Source organism: Emydura macquarii, unplaced genomic scaffold (genome assembly GCF_026122565.2).
Source record: "Emydura macquarii macquarii isolate MOO-44397 ecotype Brisbane River unplaced genomic scaffold, CSIRO-AGI_Emac_v2 contig_1253, whole genome shotgun sequence".
Lineage (NCBI taxonomy): Eukaryota > Metazoa > Chordata > Testudines > Chelidae > Emydura > Emydura macquarii.
In genome coordinates, this window is record NW_027131390.1 from 59,584,477 (window position 1) to 59,608,681 (window position 24,205).

The 24,205-nt window shown below is 40.7% G+C and overlaps 1 protein-coding gene across 3 annotated transcripts in view; it reads left to right on the forward strand.

Annotated features, from left to right (window-relative positions):
* The first annotated feature begins 1,173 nt into the window (after positions 1 to 1,173).
* Positions 1,174 to 24,205, forward strand: part of ANKRD44 (ankyrin repeat domain 44) — a 196,173-nt gene continuing 173,141 nt past the window's right edge. For 2 of the 3 annotated variants that reach the window (XR_010919823.1, XM_067548975.1), the window contains exon 1: positions 1,174 to 2,381. Coding sequence is in view for 2 of the 3 variants with exons in the window: in XM_067548975.1 (XP_067405076.1) it covers positions 2,355 to 2,381 (27 nt within the window). In the remaining variant the exon portion in view is untranslated. The remainder of the gene's footprint in view (positions 2,382 to 24,205) is intronic. The other variant, XM_067548974.1, reaches the window with a different exon arrangement.

Genomic DNA, 24,205 nt, shown 5'->3' on the forward strand with positions numbered 1-24,205 from the left:
TTTTAATCACTATATATAGTAACCTCTTGGAAGTCTGAAACTAACATCTGTTTCCTCATTAGGCTGTTCCTCATTCTTCTGTTGCAAATACTGCCCTTATTATTATTGTTTATTATTATTTTTTGGGGAAAAAACCTACAAAAACTTATAGCATGCTGTAGTGAATGATGTAACTTTTATAATACACCACTATGTTTCTATGATACCACTATGTTGGGACAAGAACCAGTGAACCTTCACGTGATAACTGGGGATTCTTAAATACTCAAAATAATCAATATATATAATCTATAGATCAGGCTACAAGGGCCAAAATGTTATAGCTTGCAGTTGGGTTACCTGCAATGTTTTAGGCTATTATAGCATATTATAGTCATTATGAGCATGGCTTGTTAATGAAGGATTACTTTTTTTGTTTTATTTTATTTTAGACAAAAAGATCATTGGCTCATTTGTTTAAAAAGAAATACGACATCTATCTTATAGAGAATTATGAGAGTTTGGAAACAGGTCCAAATTTTAGTTTTCCTTTTATTTTCAGGCTATATGTATTATTGGGATCCCTGTAAGGAGGTTATAATTGCATATTTTAATTTTAAAATATAAACAGAACAAAGTAATAATAAAATGATTTAAAGTCTGATCTTTGATCTACTTATCATAGATTATTTTATAATATAATATAAAAGTAACACTTGGTACTCATTTAGTGCCTTTTGTCCAATGACAAAAAGAGTTTACAAACATTAAGGTCCTGATTCTCCTTTAAATTACATTGGTATTACACCAGCAGAGTTCCACTGACTTCAGATGGAGTACACCTGTTTTACTTCAGTGTCAGTAATAAAAGACTCAAGCCCTAATTAAAGCCCAATCATCACATGCTTAGTAAGATTAAGCATGTGCATAAGTGTTTTCAGGATTAAGCATCATAAAGCTGACTTCAGGTGGGGAAACATTATCCCCATTTTCCAGCTGTGTAAAGTGAGTCTAGAGAGAGGAAGAGCCTGATTTCCCGCTACCTTTATTCTTGTGTACTTTACCTATCATTGCCAATGACTAATCGAGGGGGAGAGTAACAGACAACCAGGTCATAAGGATCCCATGTTCCCTTCTACTCTATTTGGAGGAGGGAAGTAAAAGTATCTGAGGCAGGAGGATGCATCAGGGGCCCCTGTGGCTCTATGGCAAACCAAGCTAAGTGACTTGCCCAAGGAAGCCTGTGCCAGAACTGATTGTTGGGAATATAACCTATTTTTCCTGAGTCCCAGTCTAGGTTCTCCCTTCTGTTGTTTGGATGATGTATTTGTGATCTATTAGACTGTGCTGTGTGTAATTTAAGCCCTGATCCTGCAATCTGTTCTATACAAACTAATCTTTATACCTGCTTGGAGTCCCAGGGAAGGCCAACTATGAAATCTCAGGCTCTGATCCTGTAAATGTGCAACAATGGGACTAATCCTGTGCATGAAGTTACTCTTGTACCTAAGTGCTTGCAGATGTGGGGCCTTAGATTGCAAACTCTCAGGGCAGGGATTGTTGGTTTGCTCACTCCAGGGCCAAACTCCCTTATTATGCTCATGAAATAATAAAAGTTTCTCATGCTTTCATTTAAAAAACTGTATGAGCAAAATCAGCACCTGAGCTATCTTCTCCCTTCAATCCTACCTCCCTTAGTTCCTTCTTCATTCTGGTGCCTTCTAGACCCCTAGGAAAATGTGTATGAGTTGTCTAAAGGCAGGAGTTTGAGAACCATGGTTTTTAGTGTGTTTTGTGCCTATAGCAAGGTGGTAAGTGCCTTCTTCACGTTTACAGCCAGAAAGCTCAGTGAGAGCTGGCAGTCCGGCATGCCAAGTGCATTCAGTGCAACATGCTGGAGAAACAGGCAGGAAGGAAAGATACAGATTTGGGCAAGGCTGTGACAGGAACAAAGAAAATATTGGCGAGGGGAGGTGCAGCAGGGTGAGTGTGTGGCCCAGATGTGAGCAGCAGGAAGCAGCCCTGCTCTTTTTTGTGTGTGGGGGAAGGAGAGGGATGCTCTGGGGGAGATGTGAGCAGCAGGAGGCAGCCTTGCCCTTACCCAGAGCTGCTCTGTGCGTGTGTGTGTATGGGGTGATGTCAGTGGCAGCTGGGCTTGTGCAGTCAGTACTTCCTGTATCAGGCAGGCTCGGTCAGCGGCAGGCTTCTCTGCTCCTCCTGACCCAGCGAGCAGCTGGATTGTCAATTTCAGGTCTCCGAGGCGCGGTTGCGTTGCGCTCTCCTCCTCCTCGCCTCCCCCCCACCCCCCAACTTTCGAACCTGGCTGACATCTCCAGACAGGGGAGCTGCATGTGCCTGAGCGAAGCCGAGGAAGAATGGCAGTCCTCAAACTCACCGACCAGGTAGGAGACAGTAAATAGCCCCGGCAGCCTTGCAGCAGGCTAGCAAAATCCCCGGGTGGAAGGGAGCCCCGCTGCTGCTGGCTTGGAGAGGAGGAGGAGGCAGTGGCTATGGCAGCTCCAGCTCTGATGGGTTTGTTGTTGTGGAGCTCAGGAAAGTGAAGGCGTGTTTTGCAATGCTTTGCATGCACAATCTCATAGATTTGTTAAGCTCAAACCCTCCACGCACTCTTATAGCTCTTCGATCCCATATGTTGTTGCCTATAACGATTGCCATTCGGGCTTCTGGGTGTGCGTGTGTGTTTCTTCTCTGGGAGACACACAGAGAAGAGGGAGGAGGGCTCATAAGGCTATTTTTCCTGAGGCTAATAATGTACTGCATTACTAGTCAGTCAAGTTTTGCATTGTGTGGGGAGAACAGGCAAATGTCAAAATGCTAAAAAGAAAGACACTATTTGTTGGTGTTGTTAAAGTGCATAGATTAGAGGATTTGTCACTGAACCAACCATCTAGAATAGCACAGTTATTTTGCATCATTCTGGTGTAGCAGTATTTATTGGTTTGGCATTCCATTCTGGTGCAGCCTAGACCTGTTTTTATTTAAACCAGTGAAGTATTGTGACTCAAGGTAGATTTCAGTGTGCTTCAATGTCATTAGAGACAAGAGGGAGATTAGAAAAGACAGAACATTTACTTAGTTGCATTTTCTCATCAGTCCAGAGTTGGAATTAATTAATGAGTTGCTTAAGATAATGTTTTAATTCACCTCTTTCTCCCTATAAGCATTACACTTTGCAACTGCTGCTGCATGGTTGTTAATTGACTGTTCAAACAATGTTAGGTGATTTCTAGTCCATTTTTAATCCAAGGCATTTAACTATACAACTCTTCATGTAGGTTTCCTTTTAAAATGTTATTTCTCTTAGAAAATATAACAAGTGAACATTTTTAACCATTTAGGTTGTTTATTTTAACCAGCGGTAGACCCATTCTTCCATTCCTTGCACACCTAAAACTCCCATTGAAGTCAGCTGTGATGCAGGATCAGATTTTAGAGCCACAATCTTGTAGTGGGCTCTGCATGGGTGCCCATGTGAATCCCCACTGAAGTCCATGGGATTCTGCCTGGGGTTTTTTCACAGGGAGCAGCTTGCAAAATTGGGCTCTATGTTTGTAACTTCAGTGAATCTAGTATTTTGTATAGGAAAAATGTCTGACATTCACTTAGATGCTTTTAAAAATTGTACCCGTTGATAAGTTAGAGTTGATATACCATCCAACTTTAAAGTCAAACATGCAGTTTTACAATTTTCAGAGCTGAGGGGTAAGGTGAAAATGGATGTTGGCTATTTCTGAAAGGCCTCTAAAATCTGTTAACCTTCTTTTGGGAATTCAGTGCTATTTATTACCAGGATACATAATAATTATTTTTCTACCAGGCCTTCATGTTTAAAGAGTGCATTTTTGGTTTTGTTGCCATAACTGTTTGCAAGTTATTAGAAAACGGCAATATGCAACTCAGCTTAATTTAAAACGTTAAATTTAGTAATAGAACACCTATAATTTGTATTAAATCACTTCTTACCATTGATAGTCAAACATATTTAAAGGTATTTAGTAAAGTGATATTATGGTTCCCACAGCCTAAGTGATCAACATACTGTACCAATTGTTATACATTTGCTTGTCTTAATCATCTATTTTTAGTTTCACTTGGTCTGCCTATAAACTGCAGTCTGGGTGTCTCAAATCCTAAACTTTCCTGTTACTTTTAAAATGATGATCAGCAGTTATAGGCCCTTATTCAAACAATTTCCTTTCCTCTAACACACACGCATACGTGCATATATGCACACACGTGCTTGCTCTTTCTCTCTCTCTTGCTTATTTTATTTGTCTTTCCAAAGCAACCTTCCACTAAAAAATCCTCTACCTGACATTTGCCTTCCAATTAACCCAGAATTTTGAAAGGAAAAAATAAGCCTACTCTTAAAATAAAATAAACACTGAAGGATGACTGTATGAATTATAGCAGTCTAAATGTATTTCCATAATTTAGCAGAAGGCAGTGTTTATAGTTCTGTCTCCTGGTATGTCCCTTGATACACTCATGTCTTCAAATGTGGTGCTTATAGCAAGCGAAAAAAATGTTTCATACCATGAGACTTCATTCTGCCCTGTAGTACATAGAACAAGTCTAATAAAGCAGAAGATTCAGGTGAGATCCGTAAATTAAAAGTCTAGGCTACAGCATAATATTAAAGGTATTTGCACTACAGCTGGTAAAGGAAATGCAGCATTTCAGTGCTTTACGTGTAAGCCTGAAATAGTGTTTCATGAAGTCCTTGGAATTACAGCCCTAAAGGTTTAAAAACCATTGCTAAACCTCCTCAACAAGGGTCTTGCTTCATCACTGGTAGCAAAACTGTGGTTTGAGCCAAGTGGATTGCATCTTGTGAAGTCTATATTGCAACAAAGAGTGCTGGGTGAGGAGGCAGAGGCAGGCTAGATTTTTAAAAAGTTAGTTATTTCTCCTCTTTCCACCCCCTCATTCTCCAGAGCTGGTAGGTGAGATTTATCAGAATTGGCATGGTGACTTTGTAGTAGGCCTTCTCATGGCAGCACACACTAAATACTCTTGTCCTGGGTCACTCCCAGTCAGGCATCAGGACATGGTATGGAGGCAACACTTTTTACCTTAGGGGATGTCCTCCTCCTGTCCATAGACAGAGCCATACTCTTCCTGCTGGCCTCTCTGGGGCATTTAATACAGCTGATCACCAGATATACCTGTCTCACTTGTACTAGGATGCAGGAGTGAATAGAAATGTCTCAGGGCCTTTATTTTTATTTATTGGGGGTTTTTTAAGATTGAGCTTGGAAAGTTATGAGCCACTAGTTCTCCATTTCTAAAACCGTTGCTTTTGGATTCCCATCAAGTCTCCTCCTCTTCCCCATGTTATTCAGTATCTAGAACAAAGCCAGTGGGAGGCCTTGCAAGATAACATAGGCTGAAGTGCCAGAAGTGTGCCAAGGATGCCAGGTGCCACATCCTCCTTGACATTAAACATAAGCAGCACTGTCTCTCAGCTTTTTTCATGCCTACCTGTAAGCATGGTGAAGAGCAGCTGGTTAAAGCTGAACCCAGGTAAGACTGAGGCAATGTTGGTAGGAAGAGTGATGCACTTTGAAGCACTTACATCTTTATAACATCTTCCACTGCTGACGGTATGTGTTTTCACATTTAATTGGTCCACAGGATACGTTGCTTTGGGTGTCCAAATAGCCACGACAGCAAAACACACCAACTTTCATGGGCTGCTAGCCAGAAGACTGCATACCATCCGCTCAGACACAGACGTGTCACTGTGAGCCCTGCATCTGGGATCTCCAGTGTGGATTATGACAACTTGTTATCTAGGGATGAAGCCCCATACCCTGTAGCAGCTGCAATGCAAAAACGTAAAAAATGCAGCAGTTGATCTGTTTAGCAACGCAGGTCGCCATGACCACTTCATCTCAGTGCTGTGCTGCATACAAAACCTGGGGCAGGGTCTCCATGGGATTGGTTCTGTCTGCCTGAGAGATCTCTTCTCCTTCCATAGGCGTAACTTCCCATGACAACTGCCTTCCACTGGAACAATGAAACTATGGACCAATAGGGTTCAAGAAGGCAGGCGACAGTCTACCTCCAGCTCTGTAAAAGTTTGATGGTACTTAGTAGCAAGAGATGAAAGAGGCCACATGCTGCTGTGACTTAACTTTTCCTCATTTTCTTCACATGTGCACCCACTAGCTCTTGCCCCTCTCTCTTTCTCTCTCTCACCACCCAGGCAAGCAAACAAACAAACAAACAGCAGGCAAAAAACAAAGATCATAATAAACTACCCGATCTATTTTTCATACAGGGTCAGAAGAAAGGGAGAGGATGTTGGTGTTTTATTTTAAAACATTTGAGAGGTGCTAGGATACTGTGGTGGTGGAACCATAAAGTAGGAATATAGTAGACATATAGCCCCATAAGATGTCTTGGTTTGTATTTAGATACTTCTTAGGTAAGAGGGCTTAGTTTAAGACTCCATCCTGTGTCTCTCTGTTCAAGCACATTACATGATGATTGCTAGTTGATCCGTTGGACCTCATAGTATCTTTTTAATCATTTAACCAGAGGAAGTGTGTTCAGCTCTCATTTACTTGTGAAAGAAATACTTGAGCATCCATCTTCCTTCAGTCCCTCTTCCCCACCTCCAAAAATTAATTTGATTGATTAAATAGTAAGCTTAAAAAATGAACCAACCCTAAATTGTGATTAGGCACTTAAGGTTTCAACTTTGCTGACATTTTTGTATCTAACAATATTGAGTGACAGTGCTACTTAAAACCTTTCACATCCATTCCAGATAATCTACTTGTCATACATGCCATTTCTTGCATACCCTACGTTGTATGCCAGTTACAACAGGCATGGCAACTTTAAGTGCTTTTAGATCTACAGATGAAGTGATATTTCAGTTCAAAGTGGCATTGCTATTTATTATCATTCTTCTCCCAATGCAATTTAGGGTCTGACCATTTAATTTAGTTATTTATATTCAGTGCAGGTGTGCTGTATGTCATACGAGCATATACATATACATTAGAGTTCAGTGTGAATGAAAAACTAATGTTTTGACAACTGGCTGGCCCTAGACATTCAAACATGGGCTCTGTTCACCCAACTCAAATCCGGGCATGTGTGTGCGTAGGAGTGAGGGGGGAGAAAAAGGGGGTTCAGTACTTCTGAGATGGGCCCTGAGGATGTCCAATCATAATGGTGGTATTGGTGTGTGTTTTATTTTTCTACTCCTTCCTGGTCTGAGCTGCCATTTTCCGCTTCTTTCTCCTTTGTGCTATAATCATCAGAGAAGGATACATTAAAGGGCTGGCGCTCTCCTGTGAGCTGCTCTTTAACTAGGTTGTTTGGACTATCGTATAGTTTCCTAAAGATGTAGTTTTATTTTCCAGAGCCCAAACATCACTTCTGTTATTTGCTGCTCAAGTAGCTAAAGATCAGAGCTCTCTTCCAGACCCAAGTCTCCCAAAGTGCAGTCCAATGGGCTGTAGACAGTCTACTATTAATTACTCCCAGTCATACTTAATAAGTCTGTTTCTGTATTACTATTTATTTATTTATTGCATTCAAGGAACTTTTTTTAAAGTAAGTTTATTTGTGAAAGTGATGAAGATGGGATGTAAAAATCTTTAGGATCTTCACTGAGACTCCTGGGTGGCAAAGACAGGTAATTGTTACTGGGAGTGTTCCACTGAGTGTGTGAAATCCTTAAGAGTATTTCTTGAACTCAAGAAAGTTGACACAGCTCATGAAAAATAATTATGTAGGAAACTAAATCTTGGTACCTCCTCCCTCTCATTTCTATACTTGCCAGCTTCCCCACCAGCTCAGGCCTCCCTTGCAGAGCACCAGTAATGCCCATAAAAGTGCAGAAAGGTTCCGTAGTTGGTAAAGTTTCTTCCTGTTAAGTTAGAGGATGCATTTAGCTCATTCTGTTTGATTTGGGATGTCAGTTTTTTGCCTGCTAAGGGTTTGTGTTAGAACTGCTTAAGCAAAAGTTACCTTACAGTGCTATTTCTGAATGTAAGGGTCAATCCAGAAACTCCTGCTTCTGTTAACCCAGTCAGGGTGCAGTGGGAGTGGGGGAAAGTGCTTCAAAAACATCCTGTTTGTGGGTGTTCTTCAGATGTTGATGTAAGCCCTTCTGTGCCTAATTGTTGGTTACAGCTTTGTGTGTTTATGTGCTGATTGCACCGCTTCCTCTTTGATTTACACACATTCTTAACATCCTTTAAACTAAGATTTTTCACTTTAAAATTTGCAGAAAAGGGCTGCCTGGGTACCTCTTTCTGAAGGGCCATAGTACCTACTGCTTCAATCCTGCATCATTGAGGTGAATGAGAGTTTTGCTGTTGGCTTGTGTGGAGCCAGGAGCAGGCCTTATGTCCTGGTCCAGTCCTCCTTGGAGTCAACGGGAGTCTTCCCAGGAGCTCGAGCCCTGAACAAGATGATAGAAATATTTCTAAATTACACTCTTACCACATGCATGGTTTTAATTGTACTTTTAAAAAAATAATGGAGCCTCAGTGAGTTGTTAGTGTGTGTGTGTGTGTGTGTGTGTTTGTGTTTGTTTGTTTATAGGGCTGCCATCCACTTCAAAATCATCATTCTGTCTGAAAACATTTTACCTACTACAGTTGAAAGTAATATGTTAAGGTGACTTAAACCGAAAGAAATTGGAGCCTGTGTTTCTCTGGGTAGTGTTCTAGTATGTTTATTTCATGTGCTTGGCAGCACTTTGCAGACAGTCAGTTTAAATTTCTCCACTGTATAGTCACTTTACCCTAAAGTGTGTAGGTCTTGCACACGTCAATGGGAGGAAGTGTAGGATGGAGAGGCAGCTTTTTTAAAATGGACAAATTTGATGGTAAAATCACAGAAATTGGCAGGAGGACTTAGGAGCAGGATTAGTGCCTGAAATGACAAACTCATTTTCAGAAACACTGACCAGTTGCGAGTTGATAGTGTTCCTTTAAGTGGTTTGGTACTTTTTTCAGTGACTGATTTCTTTCTGGTTAAAGTTAACTTTCACTGTCCCAATCTGCTGTAGGTTTCCTCTGATCTCATCAACTCAAGGTGGGTGTGACACAACGGGTTAATTTTTGTGCAGTGACTGGCTTTTAATGGCTTTAGTGCACTACCAGATGTTTTGTTCACTACTTATCCTGAGCCACATTGCTGTTCCCCTGCCTTGCAACATAATATAATTCTAGCCCTCCCTCAAGGCACCAGTGAATGTTGCACTCAATCTGTGAGTGGGAAGATAGACAGCTGCCGCTAAGGTGACCAGATAGCAAGTGTGGAAAATCAGGACAAGGGCTGGGGGGTAATAGGTGCCTATATAACACAAAGCCCCGAATTTTGGGACTGTTCCTATAAAATTGGGACATCTGGTCACCCTAGTTGCTGCCCATATTGCTCTAGCAATTAATTCATGATGCTAAATGCTCAGTTTAACAGCTAAACTTCCCCACTTCTCCTGGGAAACTGAGTGTGCATCTCCATAGTCTTGGGCACCCATACATGCACTTCCACTTCCTGAAGTAGGTGTTCTAAGTAGAGGGTGCATTTGAAAGGGCGGGAATAAAGATGAGAAATCAGAATTTGTTTAGATTGCGGAAAATAATAAATTCTATGCCTAAGCAAGCACACAATAGTAATTAATGTGGCAAAACATGGCATAGCCTGTCTCAGAAGGAGTTGGAATTAGCTAAGGAAGGGTCTCACTAAGCTTATTGTTTAAAATATGCAATTTTATAGGAGATTTTAAAAATCAGGGTATGCTGTAGTGGAAACAAGAATTAATTCAGGGAAGTCCTTTGGCCTGTGTTATACAGGTCAGACTAGATTGTCATAAAGGTCCCTTCTGGTTTTATAATCTATGAATTGAAAAACAGTTTCACATTTTTAAAATGTTGTCGTTATAAACTAAGGTAACTGTGGAACAGGAATAATTTACCTATTAATGTGTATGTGATGTCCAGTCATTCTGATGCTAAATAAAAAAATAAATGAATGAATTGAAATAATTAAAACACCCTACACGCTCACCACAGCAGCTATTGCTTCCTTTGGCTGAGTTATTCCTAGCCACACACCATCCACAGAAGTTTTGGAAATTTATTAGTTCACATATTTTAAAGAAAAAGCACATTTAAAAAAACAAAACTGGCACTTCTCCATCTGGTTCACATCTCTTGGCACCCTGGTCAGAGCTCTAGTGTAGACTGGCCATCAGCTTTTGAGATTTTACTATGTCCAACCTACTCAGAGCAAGAAATAAGGTCTAGTGTAGACAAGGCCAGCAAGATTCAGAATCAGGAAGGGTTTGCTTTCTTGACTGAAATTTCTGCAAGTGGAATTACCTATTGGGATAGCTTTATTGCTGATTTTGTCATCTCTGTTCAAGGTAAGTGAGACTTGTGCACATGCTCTAAAAAAAACCAAGGAAATATTCAGAGTCTGTCTGTCTGCGGATTTATCTTCCGGTGGGAAAGTGACAGTCCTAAAGCCCCAAGAACTGCTATTGCTTTGTAAAGGGGCAATACTGTAAGTCTTTGCTGAGGATGTGTTAAGTGCCTGGGAAACTCTGGGTATATGTCATGTTAGAACATTGCTCTTTCTTGAATCACTATCAGCATCTAGCAAAACCTCATATTTCTTTATACACTTGAGGTGTGGTATTTTATCTCTGCATGGCATGGTCCTCCTGACCTTTTCCTCCTCAACTATTAAAATACAGTTTGGTTGTCATGCCTATGTTTAATAGAGACGTGCCCCATTTTAGCTGGGGCGCACATTTGCCTAACGGGCTGGCTCTGTAGGCCAGCTGGTATTTTTACCACTGCATCCTGAAAATCTGCGCTGACCTGGTGATAAAAATGCCTCACTGTTGCTGCCAGTGGTGCAGCTGTGCTGTTTGCTGGCACCATTGTTTTCCCAGTATTGCTCAAAGGATGGTGCAGCTCCAGCAGCACTAGCAATGGTGGAAATGCTGCCGTAGACCAGGTGTAGGTGTCTTTGTGGCAAATCACAGAATTGCAATTGACTGAGAAACAGTAAGTCAGTCACTTTCAGGGCCCTACACACACCAGGGCAGGGAGGCCCTCTCTCCCCACCCTCATTCCTGAATGATTGGCAGCAAGGGCTACTTGTTTCTCAGGAGCAGCCAAGATTCTCTCTCTTCTCTGGAGAGATGAGTGACAGCTGGAGGGGTCCCCTGGTACTTATGCCCTGATTTCCTAGAGGATGTACTTGGGTGGGTGGATAGCCTGGGCCTGCTGCACTCTAACCCTCCTGCCACACGACAGAATCCTCTTCTGGAGTGGTATTAGCAGAGACCTAGGGCTGGGGGCCTTGGGGTAAACACTTCCCGGAGAGGCGTGGGGTAGTTCATCCTCTTAGCTCTTGATTCAGACTCAGTCAGATATGGGCACAGTGAGCCATGTTTTCAAGGCTTTTTTTGTTTTTTGGGGTTTTTTTGGGCAACCATGAGGGCTAGAAATGTTTTAAAAAAAAGAATTAATGAAAGCTGAGATACTAATGTAATCACATGACTCCAGGAGCCTGGGTTGTAGGCAGAGACCTATAAGTTTTATGCTTCAATCTAGCCTTTGTCACATGAACTTATCTTATTTTCTATTCTTGTTTATCTTATTCAATATGTTGCTCAATAAAGTGGTTCTCAACCTTTCCAAGCTACTGTACCCCTTTCAGGAGTCTGATTTGTCTTGTGTACCCCAAATTTCTCTTCACTTAAACTATCTGCTTACAAAATTAGACAAATACAAAAGTGTCTAAGCCCACTATTACTGAAAATTTGCTTACTTTCCCATTTTAGCCATATAATTAAAAAATAAATCAGTTGGAATATAAATATTGTACTTACATTTCAGTATGATACTTGAGTCCATTTTTCACTTGTGAGCCTTGTGTGAAGCCCAAGCCCCGCCACCTGGGCCTGAAGCCTGCAACTTAGCTTTGTGGGTCCGGGCAATTGCTCTGCTTGCCACCTCCTCACACCGGCTCTGCACTTGCAACCCCCTCCCCAAACCCATCCTGCAACCCTGCTGGGGGTTGCAACCACCAGGTTAAGAAACTGATGTAAATGAATTGAGTACCCCCAGGAAGACCTCTGTGTACTCCTAGGGGTACACATACCTTGGTTGAGAACCATTGGCTTAATACACTGCTACTTATGTTTATGTTTAATACACTGCTACTTATGCTTTTCCATATCTCTAAAATGATTAGGGGTATGGAAAGCTTCCATATGAGGAGAAATTAATAAGACTGGGACTTTTCATCTTGGAAAAGAGATGACCAAGAGGGAACATGATAGAGGTCTATTAAAATCATGACTGGTGTGGAGAAAGTGAAAAAGGAAGTGTTATTTACTCCTTCTCATAACACAAAAACTAGGGGGTCACCAAATGAAATTAATGGGCAGCAGGTTTAAAAAGAACAAAAGGAAGTATTTCTTCATACAACGCACAGTCAACTTGTGGAACTCCTTCCCAGAGGATGTTGTGAAGGCTAAGATTATACCGGGGTTCAAAAAAGAACTAGATAAGTACATGGAGGATAGGTCCATCAATGGCTATTAGCCAGATTAGGCAGGGATTGCTGTTTGCCAGAGTCTGGGAATGGCTGACGGGATGGATCACTTGATGATACCTATTCTGTTCATTCCCTCTGAAGCACATGGCATTGGCCACTGTTGGAAGATAGGATACTGAGCTAGATGGGCCATTGGTCTGACCCAGTATGGCCGTTCTTATGTTTTTATAAAAATGTACTATTAAATATACAGATTAAACATGGCCAAGCTAATGTTTCTGATAAGATTTTAACTTTTGCATTTCCTGATACTTTTTAATACTGCAGCTAGAATGTTTCAGTGACAATATTTTTGCACTTATTGAGCTATAGACCTGTTATTAAATAACACTTCTCCCTGGGGCATGTTTTTGACACGTCACTTTGTTTTCTGGAGATTGTAGCCTTTAACTGCTGTACTTAAAGCAGTTGCTGTGACAACTTACTGTTGGAGCTCTCTTGGCCTGGCAGTAGATGGGAATGGAAGCACAAAAAGTTGAATTTTAAAGGGAGAAGATTATTTTGCAATTGTGAACCAAGGGGCTGAGGTCATCACTGGAGTTAGTTTTGGCCAATAAGTACAATAAATAATAAATTACAGATAACTCTGAAAATCTGAAAGAATACATACTTCTTGGTGACAAACATTTATATATATTTTGCTCTTTTGGAAGAAAAAGCAATTCTTTAACTATACACTGGAAATGAACCACTGGATGTGTAGCCAAAAATGTTGACAGTTTACTATGTTTGTGCCATACAATATTGTATGCCCTAGTTTGAAATAAGCTTTTCTGATTGCTATTTGTACTTTGCGTTATTAGCTGGGTTTACATGCAGGAACACATTCTTGTTATTTGTAATGGCTTGGTTTCTAATTTTAAAAAGGACTCTGAGAAAATGGCCTTGCAAAGCCTCCACTTCCTCTCCACAGCTGCATGTTACTGCATCTTTATGAGGAAGTAAGTAAAACCAAAATGGTCGGTAGATTTTTGTGCAAATTTTGATACATACCTGACTGAAGTTAAAGCTTTCACTTTTTTGCTTGGATGTGTGTGTGTGTATTTGTATCCCCAGTCCCAAATCCCAACACTCAAGATATTGCATTATATAAATATGAGATAATGACAAATTATACAATATTCACGTAGTGCCACTTCTGCTCTGACACTTATTTGTAAATTAATTTGATATTGTCTATATTTTTCTTATGTTGCAGCTTTCATATTACCTTAACTTTGATAACATACAATCTTTTAGCCATGCAAAGCTAAAATAACTGGTTAGTAATTAACTAGTTGCTTACCAATAATTTACAGTTTAGTTAGTAAAGGCTTTATAGAGTATAGCGTATACCCGACAACTGAGTACATCTGGCTTGAAGAAATTAACTGTAAAAATGTCAGATTAAGTATATTTGTCTTGATGAGGAACCTTATTAATGTGGGGAACATGTTGACTCCAGCTTCCTCTTCATTGCAAGGATGGAAATACAAACTTTCACATTTTAAATGAGATTCTTTTGGGAAGCGAAACTGCTGTGAACGTTCATCAGCTTTTATATGCTTTGCTTGATTAATAATGCAGTTAGTACAGTTCAGAGAGACAGTATACCCATTTTAACATTCATCTTTGTGTACTTTGAGACTAACCTTACAGGCTCCTCATATTACCAAGACTAAACGAATCTTGACTGCATTCTGAAATCTTATCCTTGGCCCACGTTCTGCTTTCAATTAAGCTGGTGTAAATTCAGTGTGACTGCTGAATGTAGTGGAGTCACTTCATATTTACACTGACATAAATGAGAGCAGTGTCTGGTTCCTTTTCTTGGTTTCCGTCAAAAATATCAATTTGCATTGTCTCGGCATTTTTATTTGGTTAAAAATGGACAATTTTCCTCCTTTGACTGCAAGCTTTTTTTTAACCTGTGGGAAATGGTTAGATTGCTCTCGAAGGCCTAATGCGGCCAGATGCTAAGCTTCCTCCATGGCACTCAAGGATGCTGAGCATTTAGCAGTGCATCACAGGATTGGCCCCCAGTACTGAAATCAGTGGGAATACTCATGAGCCTGGTTTCCATTAGATACATTAACCAATTTCTGGCAATGGGTGTAGTACTGGGGTCAGTACTGGTTCCACTGTACCCGGTTAAACTGCTCGTCTTTCTGAAATGTTGCTGAACAGGGTTCGTCCTTGTCTATGCTTGAAGTTAAACTGCAGGCAGTGGAACCAGGGCTGAAACAATTGCTGACACCCATTGTCTTCAACAGGGGATGTTTTGTTCCTGTGTAGACCAGGCCATGAAGGATGGTGCTACTTGATGTGCGTGCAGGTGATAGAAACTGGCCCTTCAGGATGTTCCAAGTAAGAAGTTTAACTTGAGTCTTCCTGTGCTCTTGACAGAACAGCTGGTCTCTTACAGCTGGTAACTTAGTTTTTAGCTTAAAAAGAGAGTTTTTTGTTTGTGGTATTCATCAGCCTTTGCTCAGAGATCTGTCATTGAATTTTTGTTTGCACGTGAAAGCTTAGGCCTGTGCTTTCAAACCAGGCTGACTAATTTCCTCCTCTGAGCTGCTTAGAAATCAAAGGTTCTACTGAAGTCAATGGAAGCAGCTGATGTTTGGCACCTTTGAAAATCAGGCCACTTTTAGGCCCCAAGAAAGATTTGTGCCTGGGTTTAACTTTGAACCCTCAGTAATCCCACTGCATGTGCCACTGAAGTCTTAAAGCTCTGCAAGATTGAGACCTTATTCAGGAGCCGAAAAACAGCCATGTAGGCTTGAGAAATGGGAAAGTTTGAAGACAACCCTGGAAGATTTTGCCCTTAACAGTTATAATTTGATACAGTGTCATTAGAGATGTGTTTAATTTCAAAATTGATCAAATGAAACACTTTTGCTCATGCATAATTACTGTGGAGCTCATTGCCACAGGATGTTAGTAAGATTCAGAGTGTGATTGGTCATTTACATGAATAACAAGAATACTTAGATTTGTTAGTTAATGTTTAAAAAGTTTGAGAGATACTATCATAGACTCATATAAAAGACCATTGTGATCATCTAGGCTGACCTCCTGCACATGGCAGACCACAGAACCTCACCCACCCCCTCCTGCAATAGCCTCCTAACCGCTAATAAAATGAGAGGTTGGGGTAAACCTTGAAGCATGACGGTCATGGGGGCAGATTATTTTACAACTGCCTACTGTGGGGTTCTTGCACCTTCCTCTCCAGCATCTGGTTCTGGCCCCTGTCACTCAGAGGCAGGACTCTGGACTAGATGGGCCATGGCTCTGATCCAGTCTGGCAATTCATGTGATTTCAGTATGGGCCCAATTCAGCAAAGCATTTAACTCCAGGCATATGCTTAAACGCTTTGCTGAATTGGGACCTGTGTTGTTCTGCCTTTGGACCCTATCCAGCGACCACCAGTGAAGTCGATAGAAAATATTCCTATTGATTTCAGTGGGCTTTGGATCAAGCTCTTTGTCTCTGAAAGTTAAATAGCTTAGCATGTTCTGCTTAAAAAAACACTTTTAAAAATATGTGAATGCCAATCAGTATCACCGTGGAGAGAGAAGCCATATATTTACATTGTAAATCATTTGCCTTTTTAAACTTGTTTTAATCTCCAGATGTGGAGACGGAAACAGTGAGGCAAGTATTTCTAATGCAGTCTGCAAAAGCAACCTGATGGGGAGGTGGGGACTCGAGGGATCATATTTTACAGAAGTGTACATTACCAGTATGTAGTGGAAAGTAATTAAAGTATTTTTACACCCAGATCTTTAAAATATCTTGGATTATTTGTGTGGATGTGGATGGTTTTTTTTTTTAAAAAAAGCTGAATTGATAACTGCTTCTTCTTAATCTTACCCAGCAGCGATCTGGCAGCATTATTCCCAACTGTTCATTACAATCACCGACTGAACATGTCAAACTAATAGAATGTGTCAGTAGACTCAAAGTGCAGTTAATGCAATAAGATACACCACTCAGTATAGCACTGTGTGCTCCTGTGCAGCAGCTCAATACTACCAGTGCACTTAGTCATTCATTAAGTGATAACTTACATATCTGGCTGGCAAAAATCAGCTGTTGTTAAGGTTATTGACTATTTTTAACTGGTCACCTTTAATATGTTTATTTCCTTCTGTCTATTTTAGCAGCATTTTCCTTTAAAGGGGTCTCTTGTTCCCTTTTGTGCTGAGAAGTGTGGTTCTGATAAGGTTGTAGTTCATGATCATAAAAATCACCCTGGTATTTAATTTTATCTGTGTTTTTTTTTCCCCAGTGCTCTGCCATTCCCCTGGGGCTAGGTTGCGGCCTGGCTTGCATGACAGCCCAGTTGAGTAGAGGAATGTAGGGTGCTCCCTCACCATCCAGGTAGCTGGCAAAAGGAAGTAAGTAGCTGCTCAGAGATGAGAGCACTTTCCCACAGAGGTGCTGTGATTCCCTCTTACAGATATAGGGTTAGGGAGAGACAGGATGTTAAGTCACCCAAAGCACTGGCTAACATAATTATACTAGTGTGCCAAAGGAAGTATGCAGTATTGCCAACCACAAGCATTGAAAGATCCTGAGGATGTGTGTGTGTGTGTGTGTGTGTTTTTTCCCTGCCACTCCTCCCCTCCCCCCCCCCCCCCCCCCGGATCATTAGATTGATATAAAAGTCCTGAGGTTTAAAAAAGTTGGGTTCATTTGTTTGCCTTTTGGGTTTTTGAACTTCCAGGATGCACTTGGGTCCCATTTTCAAGCTTTTCTCTGCTGCCAGGAAGACTAGAAACCCTTTTTTTAAATGAAATCTGAGATGCTCAATTAATCACAGGATTGCAGGTGCTGGGACTTTAAGAAAAGCACCAAACATTGCAAGATTTGTAACCACACAAGAGTTGGAAACACCGAGTGTATAGTGTCAGGTGTAGATTTGGTACAGGGTACTTTCCTTGTGGAGCAAAGGGAGACTGCGTGAGAATTGCAGATTGTGTCTTGTTTTTTATCTGGAAGGGCAGTACAACAATGTCCCTTGCTTGAAGCAAAACCATGACTTGTTCCCTAACCTCCTTCCTCCAAGGTCCAAGATTCAGATTCCTCCCTATACCTTTCCCATTTCGCCTGTCTTGCTCTAGACTCCTGTTCTGTGTCATCCAAGGGTTCCTGGATGTTTGTGGAAGGATCAGGAAAGTGGTGGCTGACGTTTTCCTGTTAAACAGGAGGATTGGGGAACCTGTGATAACTGGAGACGCCCTGATTTCCCACCTTTATCATCCAAGAGTTTCTCTGTGTATGCATAACTCTAACTCAGCACTGGAATATGGGCAGCAAATATCACATTAACATTCCAGTCTATCCCTGTTTGGCTGGGGTGGTGTGGGCGACAAATGTCTTGTTGCTGATATTGATCTCTAAACCAGCCTTGCGGCTGCATGGGGTGATTTTGGATGGAGGTGTTCAGATATAGAGGCTGGAATGCTGAAACTGCTTAGTAGTGACCTGCTCATTATGTTCCTCATTTGTTGTTTAACATGTCACGGGGAAAAATAAAACGGAAGAATAAAAGCCTAAAATATCCCATATTGTCTGTGCGCTTCCTGCTGCTTTAATGTACTCTCCAATGTGACATCTGGGTTCATCTCTAATTTAAAATCAAAAGGGGGATTATTTCCTTATCGGCTCTAGGAAAGTTTTTGCAATGTTGTGCAAACCTCGTAAACACAGTATGCCATGTTCTGTAACCACTGCTCTTGTTTGAATAGCGCATGCTCACATGAGTTATCCCATTCATTCCTATTCGATCTGAGTAAAAACCCCAGATGAGTAGAGTTCTTACAGATTAATGCACCAGGACACTGATCCCTTTGGGCATATGCACGGCCCAGCTTGCCCAGGATGTTAAAGGGATTGGGGAACTCCTTTAAGGGTATGTCTACACTGCCTCGCGGGCAGGCATCGATGCAGCAGCATCGATTGAGAAGGTCTGTATAGACCTGCTCGGTCGATTGGACAGCACTCTCTGGTGGGTCGACTCAGTTAGTCCACCTCCCCTGTAGGCGGAAGGCATCCTTGACGGGGTGTCTTCTGTTGATACAGTGCTGTGAAGACGCTGCAGTACGCCAATGTAAGCACACCGACAGGAGATATGCAAGCTGCTACGTAACGCCTGCCAGGGTAGACCAGCCCTAAGTCTTGTTTTTAGGAGGGGTATTCTCCAGAAGGAGCACATGCGTGAGAGGGGTCAGGTGACTGCAGAATGAAAGCCAGGGCTGCTCCATAAGAAGCAGCCTGAACTCACTATGGTAGGAGGCCTGCAGGGAGAATGAGCTGCTGTGGTGGGCTTGGCACAATGGACTAGGGAGAGGGCCAAAGACAGGTGGTAGAAAAAGTCTAGATGGAGATGGCCATGCAGCCCAGGAAACAGTGAAGCCAAGGGAATGGAGAGGGGTGGTGTGGATTGACAGTGTCTGACAACCATGAATTAATTTATGTTCATATACCCTTGTGCAGTAGGGAAGGATTGTCCCCATTTTATAGATGGGGAACTGAGGCAGAGAGAGACTAAATAACTTACTTACCCAAGGTCACACAATAAATAAGTGGCACAGCAAGGAATTGAACCGTAATTTGCTGAATCCAGTGCCTTCCTCTCTAATGTTCTTTACTAGTGTTTACTAAACTGGCTGAAATTAAATCATATGATGCTATAAGAGGAAAATAAACACTGTTTCATAACAAGGATTTTAATTTATACTCCACCTACATAATTTCCTTTAATATCTCTTCTGTAATATTTGTAAAATTCATGTTGATCCACTCTGCTACTTACGCGGATGTGCAACATCATGACATTGTTTCTAGGTTATTGAAAAGTGCTAAGACTTATTTTGGATGACTTTGCAGTGGATGTTCACCATCAGTAGCTAATTCTGATCATGTTAGTTAAGGTAAAGGCTATGTCTCCTCCTTATTTGGATTTGGACCTTCTTGACACCAGAACATTGGCTTAGAGAGACTGGCAAGCCTGGAGGAGATAATTGCCAGAATTCTGGAACATGAATCTCATATGCCAGTTTATTCTGAATAAGTGGGACCTTGGTCTGATTTGAGTCTCAACAGATAATTTGATGATCTCTCAGGCCACAATGTTATAAAACATCTGCAATCTTTCTAGCTAGATATGTGGTGGTTCAGGTGGAGAATGAGATGGATCTCTGTTGTGGTATATAATAAAAATTAAAGATATCTATGCAAAGTGACTTTTTTATAGGTCAGGTCACATGGTATTCTTATGTGTGTTTACAGATGTATCATTTTCCAACTGTTACACTAAAAATATGTCCTGTTATGATTACATTTAGCTTATTAAATGGTTTGCCATAGTGATAGTACTGGGTTGGCATTGATAATACTTCTTATCTTGAAAGCACTTTACAAATGCGAACTAATGTATCCTCTCAACATCCCTGCTAGAGAGAGAAGTATTATCCCCAATTTACAGATTGAACAGAGACAGAGGTCGATTGACTTGCCTGAAGGCACAGAGAGTCAACATGGGTCAGGATCAGTATTTAGAAGTTCCTATCCCCTAGTCCTGTGCTCAGACCACACAAGTTCCTATTGCCTTTTTAATGACTGCAGATGAAATCTGCCTTCCGTTCATTAACACTATATATTAAAACTTGCTGCCCTCCAAAATGGATGTGCAGTTTACCACCAGGCTCTCAGGAAAGAAAGGCAAAACAAGAGTGAATCACAGTGCACACATTATATCAGAAACTGCTTTGTAAGTTTTATACAAATTTGTAAGAAGAGAATTTTAGGGAAGTCTTCCTCAGAAAAAATTTTTGGACACAGTACTAGCAAAAACTTAAAGGAGCTAGACACGCATGCATATATCATGACTTTGCCTTTGTTTTTATATATATGTATTCTACATCTAAAAGCCCTAACAAGACATTCAGCGCACAGCCTTGCACTCAACATCTGTTTTTAGTTATCAGTATAGTACATGGCAGACAGAGTTTTCAGATTTCGAACCACAAAAGTAACAAAACTGGCTTAATGCATTATCTGGACATGTGTGCACAGTCTGTTGTTCAGAAACTGTCAGAATGAATTACGCTCGTGTTTGCTGGGATGTTTGAGCAGAAAAGTGAGCGCTACATAAATAACTGCTTCAGGTACATGGGTAAAATCTTTCAGGAATAAAGCTATATTTGAGGATGGGCTGACCAGGCCCAGGAAGCCTGACTAAAAGGACTGGCTGCATGAAGATAAGCCCTGAGTAGAAAGGCTGGTTTTGAATTTCTAGTATTCTTCTACTGTTGGACTTCAGTGCCATGGAGGGTGGAGGTGACGTGTGCCTTAGCTGGAGGGCTAAAACACCACTGTGCTGGACCTATGAGAGGCGGCACCCAACCATCAGACACCCTGCAACTGGGTCAGGAGTTCCCCATTAGGCCACAAAGGGGCACCACAGAGGTGGGTGCTGTCGCAAGTGCTTTTTTCCAATTTAGCTTAATCCACTTTGGGAGTGGATTAATTATTGAATAACTTTCCTGGTAAGTTTCCTTGTGTAGACAAGCCCCAACACAAAGGACAAAGGTGAAGGGTAGCATCTCACCAATTCAGTGAGAGACCCTCCCTAGGACTTTAAAAGTCATTCCACTCTCTCACGTGATCCTGTGGAAGGGAACATATTCCAATCATAAATTGTACACAATGTGTGTCTTTAAAATATTGCACGTTCATTAGCCAACACGTACCAGTTAATTTTATGTGATGGCTATTAAGTACAAGATTGACAGGAGTGGTATTTGGATGTGTCTATTTGGTAATTACAACCATTTATATAATATCAGTCAAACTGTTAATGTGAGAGAACTCTATAAATCAAAACAGAGCTGTAATGAGGGGTGTTGGGAGTTATACAGGAAGTATTCAGATGCTGCACGGAAGTATCTGGGTTTCTGTAGTGCAATAGGCTGAAAATATTTGAAGTCTCCTATATTAGGAATGTAACCTGTTCCTGTTGAAGTCACTGGCAAAACCTCGACCAGTCATCATAGGATTGTGATAGTAGAAAGAGAGAGAGAGGGAGAGGTTCATCTAGTGGTCAGGGTGCTGGCTTAGGCTTGGGAAGCTAGGGCTCAGTTTCTTGCTCCGACACAGATTTCCTGTGTGACCTTGGCAAGTCACTTAGGCTATGTCTACGCTACCACTTATGTCAGTATAACTTAGGTCACTCAAAGTTGTGAATATTCCACCTCCCTGAGTGACCTAAGTTACACCAACATAAGCGCTAGTGTGCACAGCGCTATGTCAGCGGGAGAGCTTCTCATAGTTTATGCTGCTCGCAAAGATGGTTTTCGTATGCCGATGAAAGAGTTATCTCCCATTGCATAGTGTAGCCTATAGAACTAGCCTGCTTGCTTGCATTATATAGATATGTATCTTTTCTTATAGATTTAAGTATGATTGTGTGATTATAATAGAATTATAAATTTATATATATTTTGCTGTAATGCAAGGTACCTTGCAGGACATCCTGGATGACAGCTACGTTATTATTATTATTATTATACACATATTCGGGAACTAGTGTTGAGAGTGTTGACGGTATAACAAAAACAAGACATCTATGGTCATGTTTGTCCTAAATGAGTTAGCAGTTAGCATACATATACTCGGGACCTTTGGCCTAGACAAGGGTTGAAAGTAATGTCAGGCATAAAAGGTGAGGTAATGGAATCTTTGAAATGGGAAGTAAAATGTCATGGATATCCTTAATATTCATGAACCTGCCAGCCTATAGAGCATGCATACCCCAATAATTTGGGGGTGGACAATCCAAATATGGACTTAGAAGGAGGACACATATTCTTGGGGTATAAGAAGGGGAAAATCATGCTATTTGGGGCGATCGTCATCTACTCTTGCTTGAAGCTTCTTTTAGTTTGTGTTAAGATTTTTCCTTCTTCATTTTATAGTCTTATTTGTAGTCTTAGTTTATGGCTCTTAGCCCTCTAGCAGTCCTTATTCCACTCCTCTGCTCAAGAGTTGAGGAATGAAACATCTCTCTCAACCAGGGAAGGGCGTGAATATAAGAATTCAAAGCATATCATAGAAATATATATATCATATGAGTCTTTAAATTTGAGATTGTATTATCCATTATCCATTTGTTTATTTTCTATATCAGTTATTTCTCTATCATTTTATGTTATCTTAATAAAACTTCCAAAATTATACAAATTTGGTTATCACTAAGAACTTCCTGTTGTACACCCGTGGGTCCTTATAAAATTCTTTTGGAGCCTGATTTAGGACAAGAACCTTCTAATCCAATCAATTGGCAAACCTATAACCCTATTAAATAACTAATATTCTTAAAATCAGGCTACAATAGAGCATCTTCACCTGACGCGCTGCATCAGCAGCACTGTATCGGTACAGCTGCGCCGCTGCAGCGCTCTCTCTATATGTAGTGGTGGTCTTAGTCTCTGTGTGCCTCAGTTCCTCATTCATAAAATGTCAATAACACCTCTCTGGGATATTGGATTTTTAAAAATCGTGAGCTCTTTAGTTACTACAATAACTGTGGCAAGTGGTCCCAATGGTTTCAAGAGTCAGGGTGATGATTAAATGTTATGAGTGACTCTCAGGTGTTGACTCTCATTCATATTTTGTGTGTTTTTTTTTTAATGGAAGCAAGAAGAACGTTTTAGCTCAAAAGGTGACAGCTGTTTGTGCTCAACCAGCAAAAGCTGAGGACATTCTAGCTTTTGTTTTTTCAAAATCTTGTTTTTCATGAATTTTATATGGATTGTATTTATCAGGATGAAACTGGCTCTGTATCTTTTTGAATTACGTTCACCAACTCCTTGTTTCCCATTTCTGGCTTAGTATGAATACTAACAGCACTGGAAGGGTGGATTTGTAACCTGCCATTGTGCATTTTTAATAACAGGCTTATCTGCTTCTCACTTTCTTTTACAGTCACATTCTACAATGCCTGCAAAGATGAAAGAATCATAGAAAAAGTCAAAAGACAGAATTATAGAAATGTTTTAAACTTGGCAACAAAGGTGCCTAGTAAGAACAGGTTCAGAGTTTTTGAGAGGATACTATAATGAAATGAAAGGACACAACTGGGTCTTGTTTTCTAAGTGCTAATGTATACAGTTTCCTGAATTAGAAAACTTCATATACCCTATTTTACACCTTGAGGTTTATTTGACCTAGAGGTACAGTACAAACGCTATTTCTTTTTGGTTTTTTTAAAAAAAACCCTATTAAATCAAAAATAACAAATGCCTGCAGTGTGGATTGTTAATATTATTTACATGAGACATATACAGAGATTTCCATCAATTTAATGAGTAATACGGGAATATCTTTATATAGTACCATAAATTATACTAAAAAACCAGAGCCAATAGTAGATATAGCCTGATCTTTATGGTTTCTTCTATTGGAGCAGTGTTGTTTACATTAAGGAAGTTCCTAGGAACTGCAGTCAACCCCTGTAGCCGGCTTAGCTCTCGGCAGTACTTTGTGCTTTATTCATGTGGAGTTGGAATTGCAGTTTTTGTGTTGTTTGTATGTGGAAAGGCT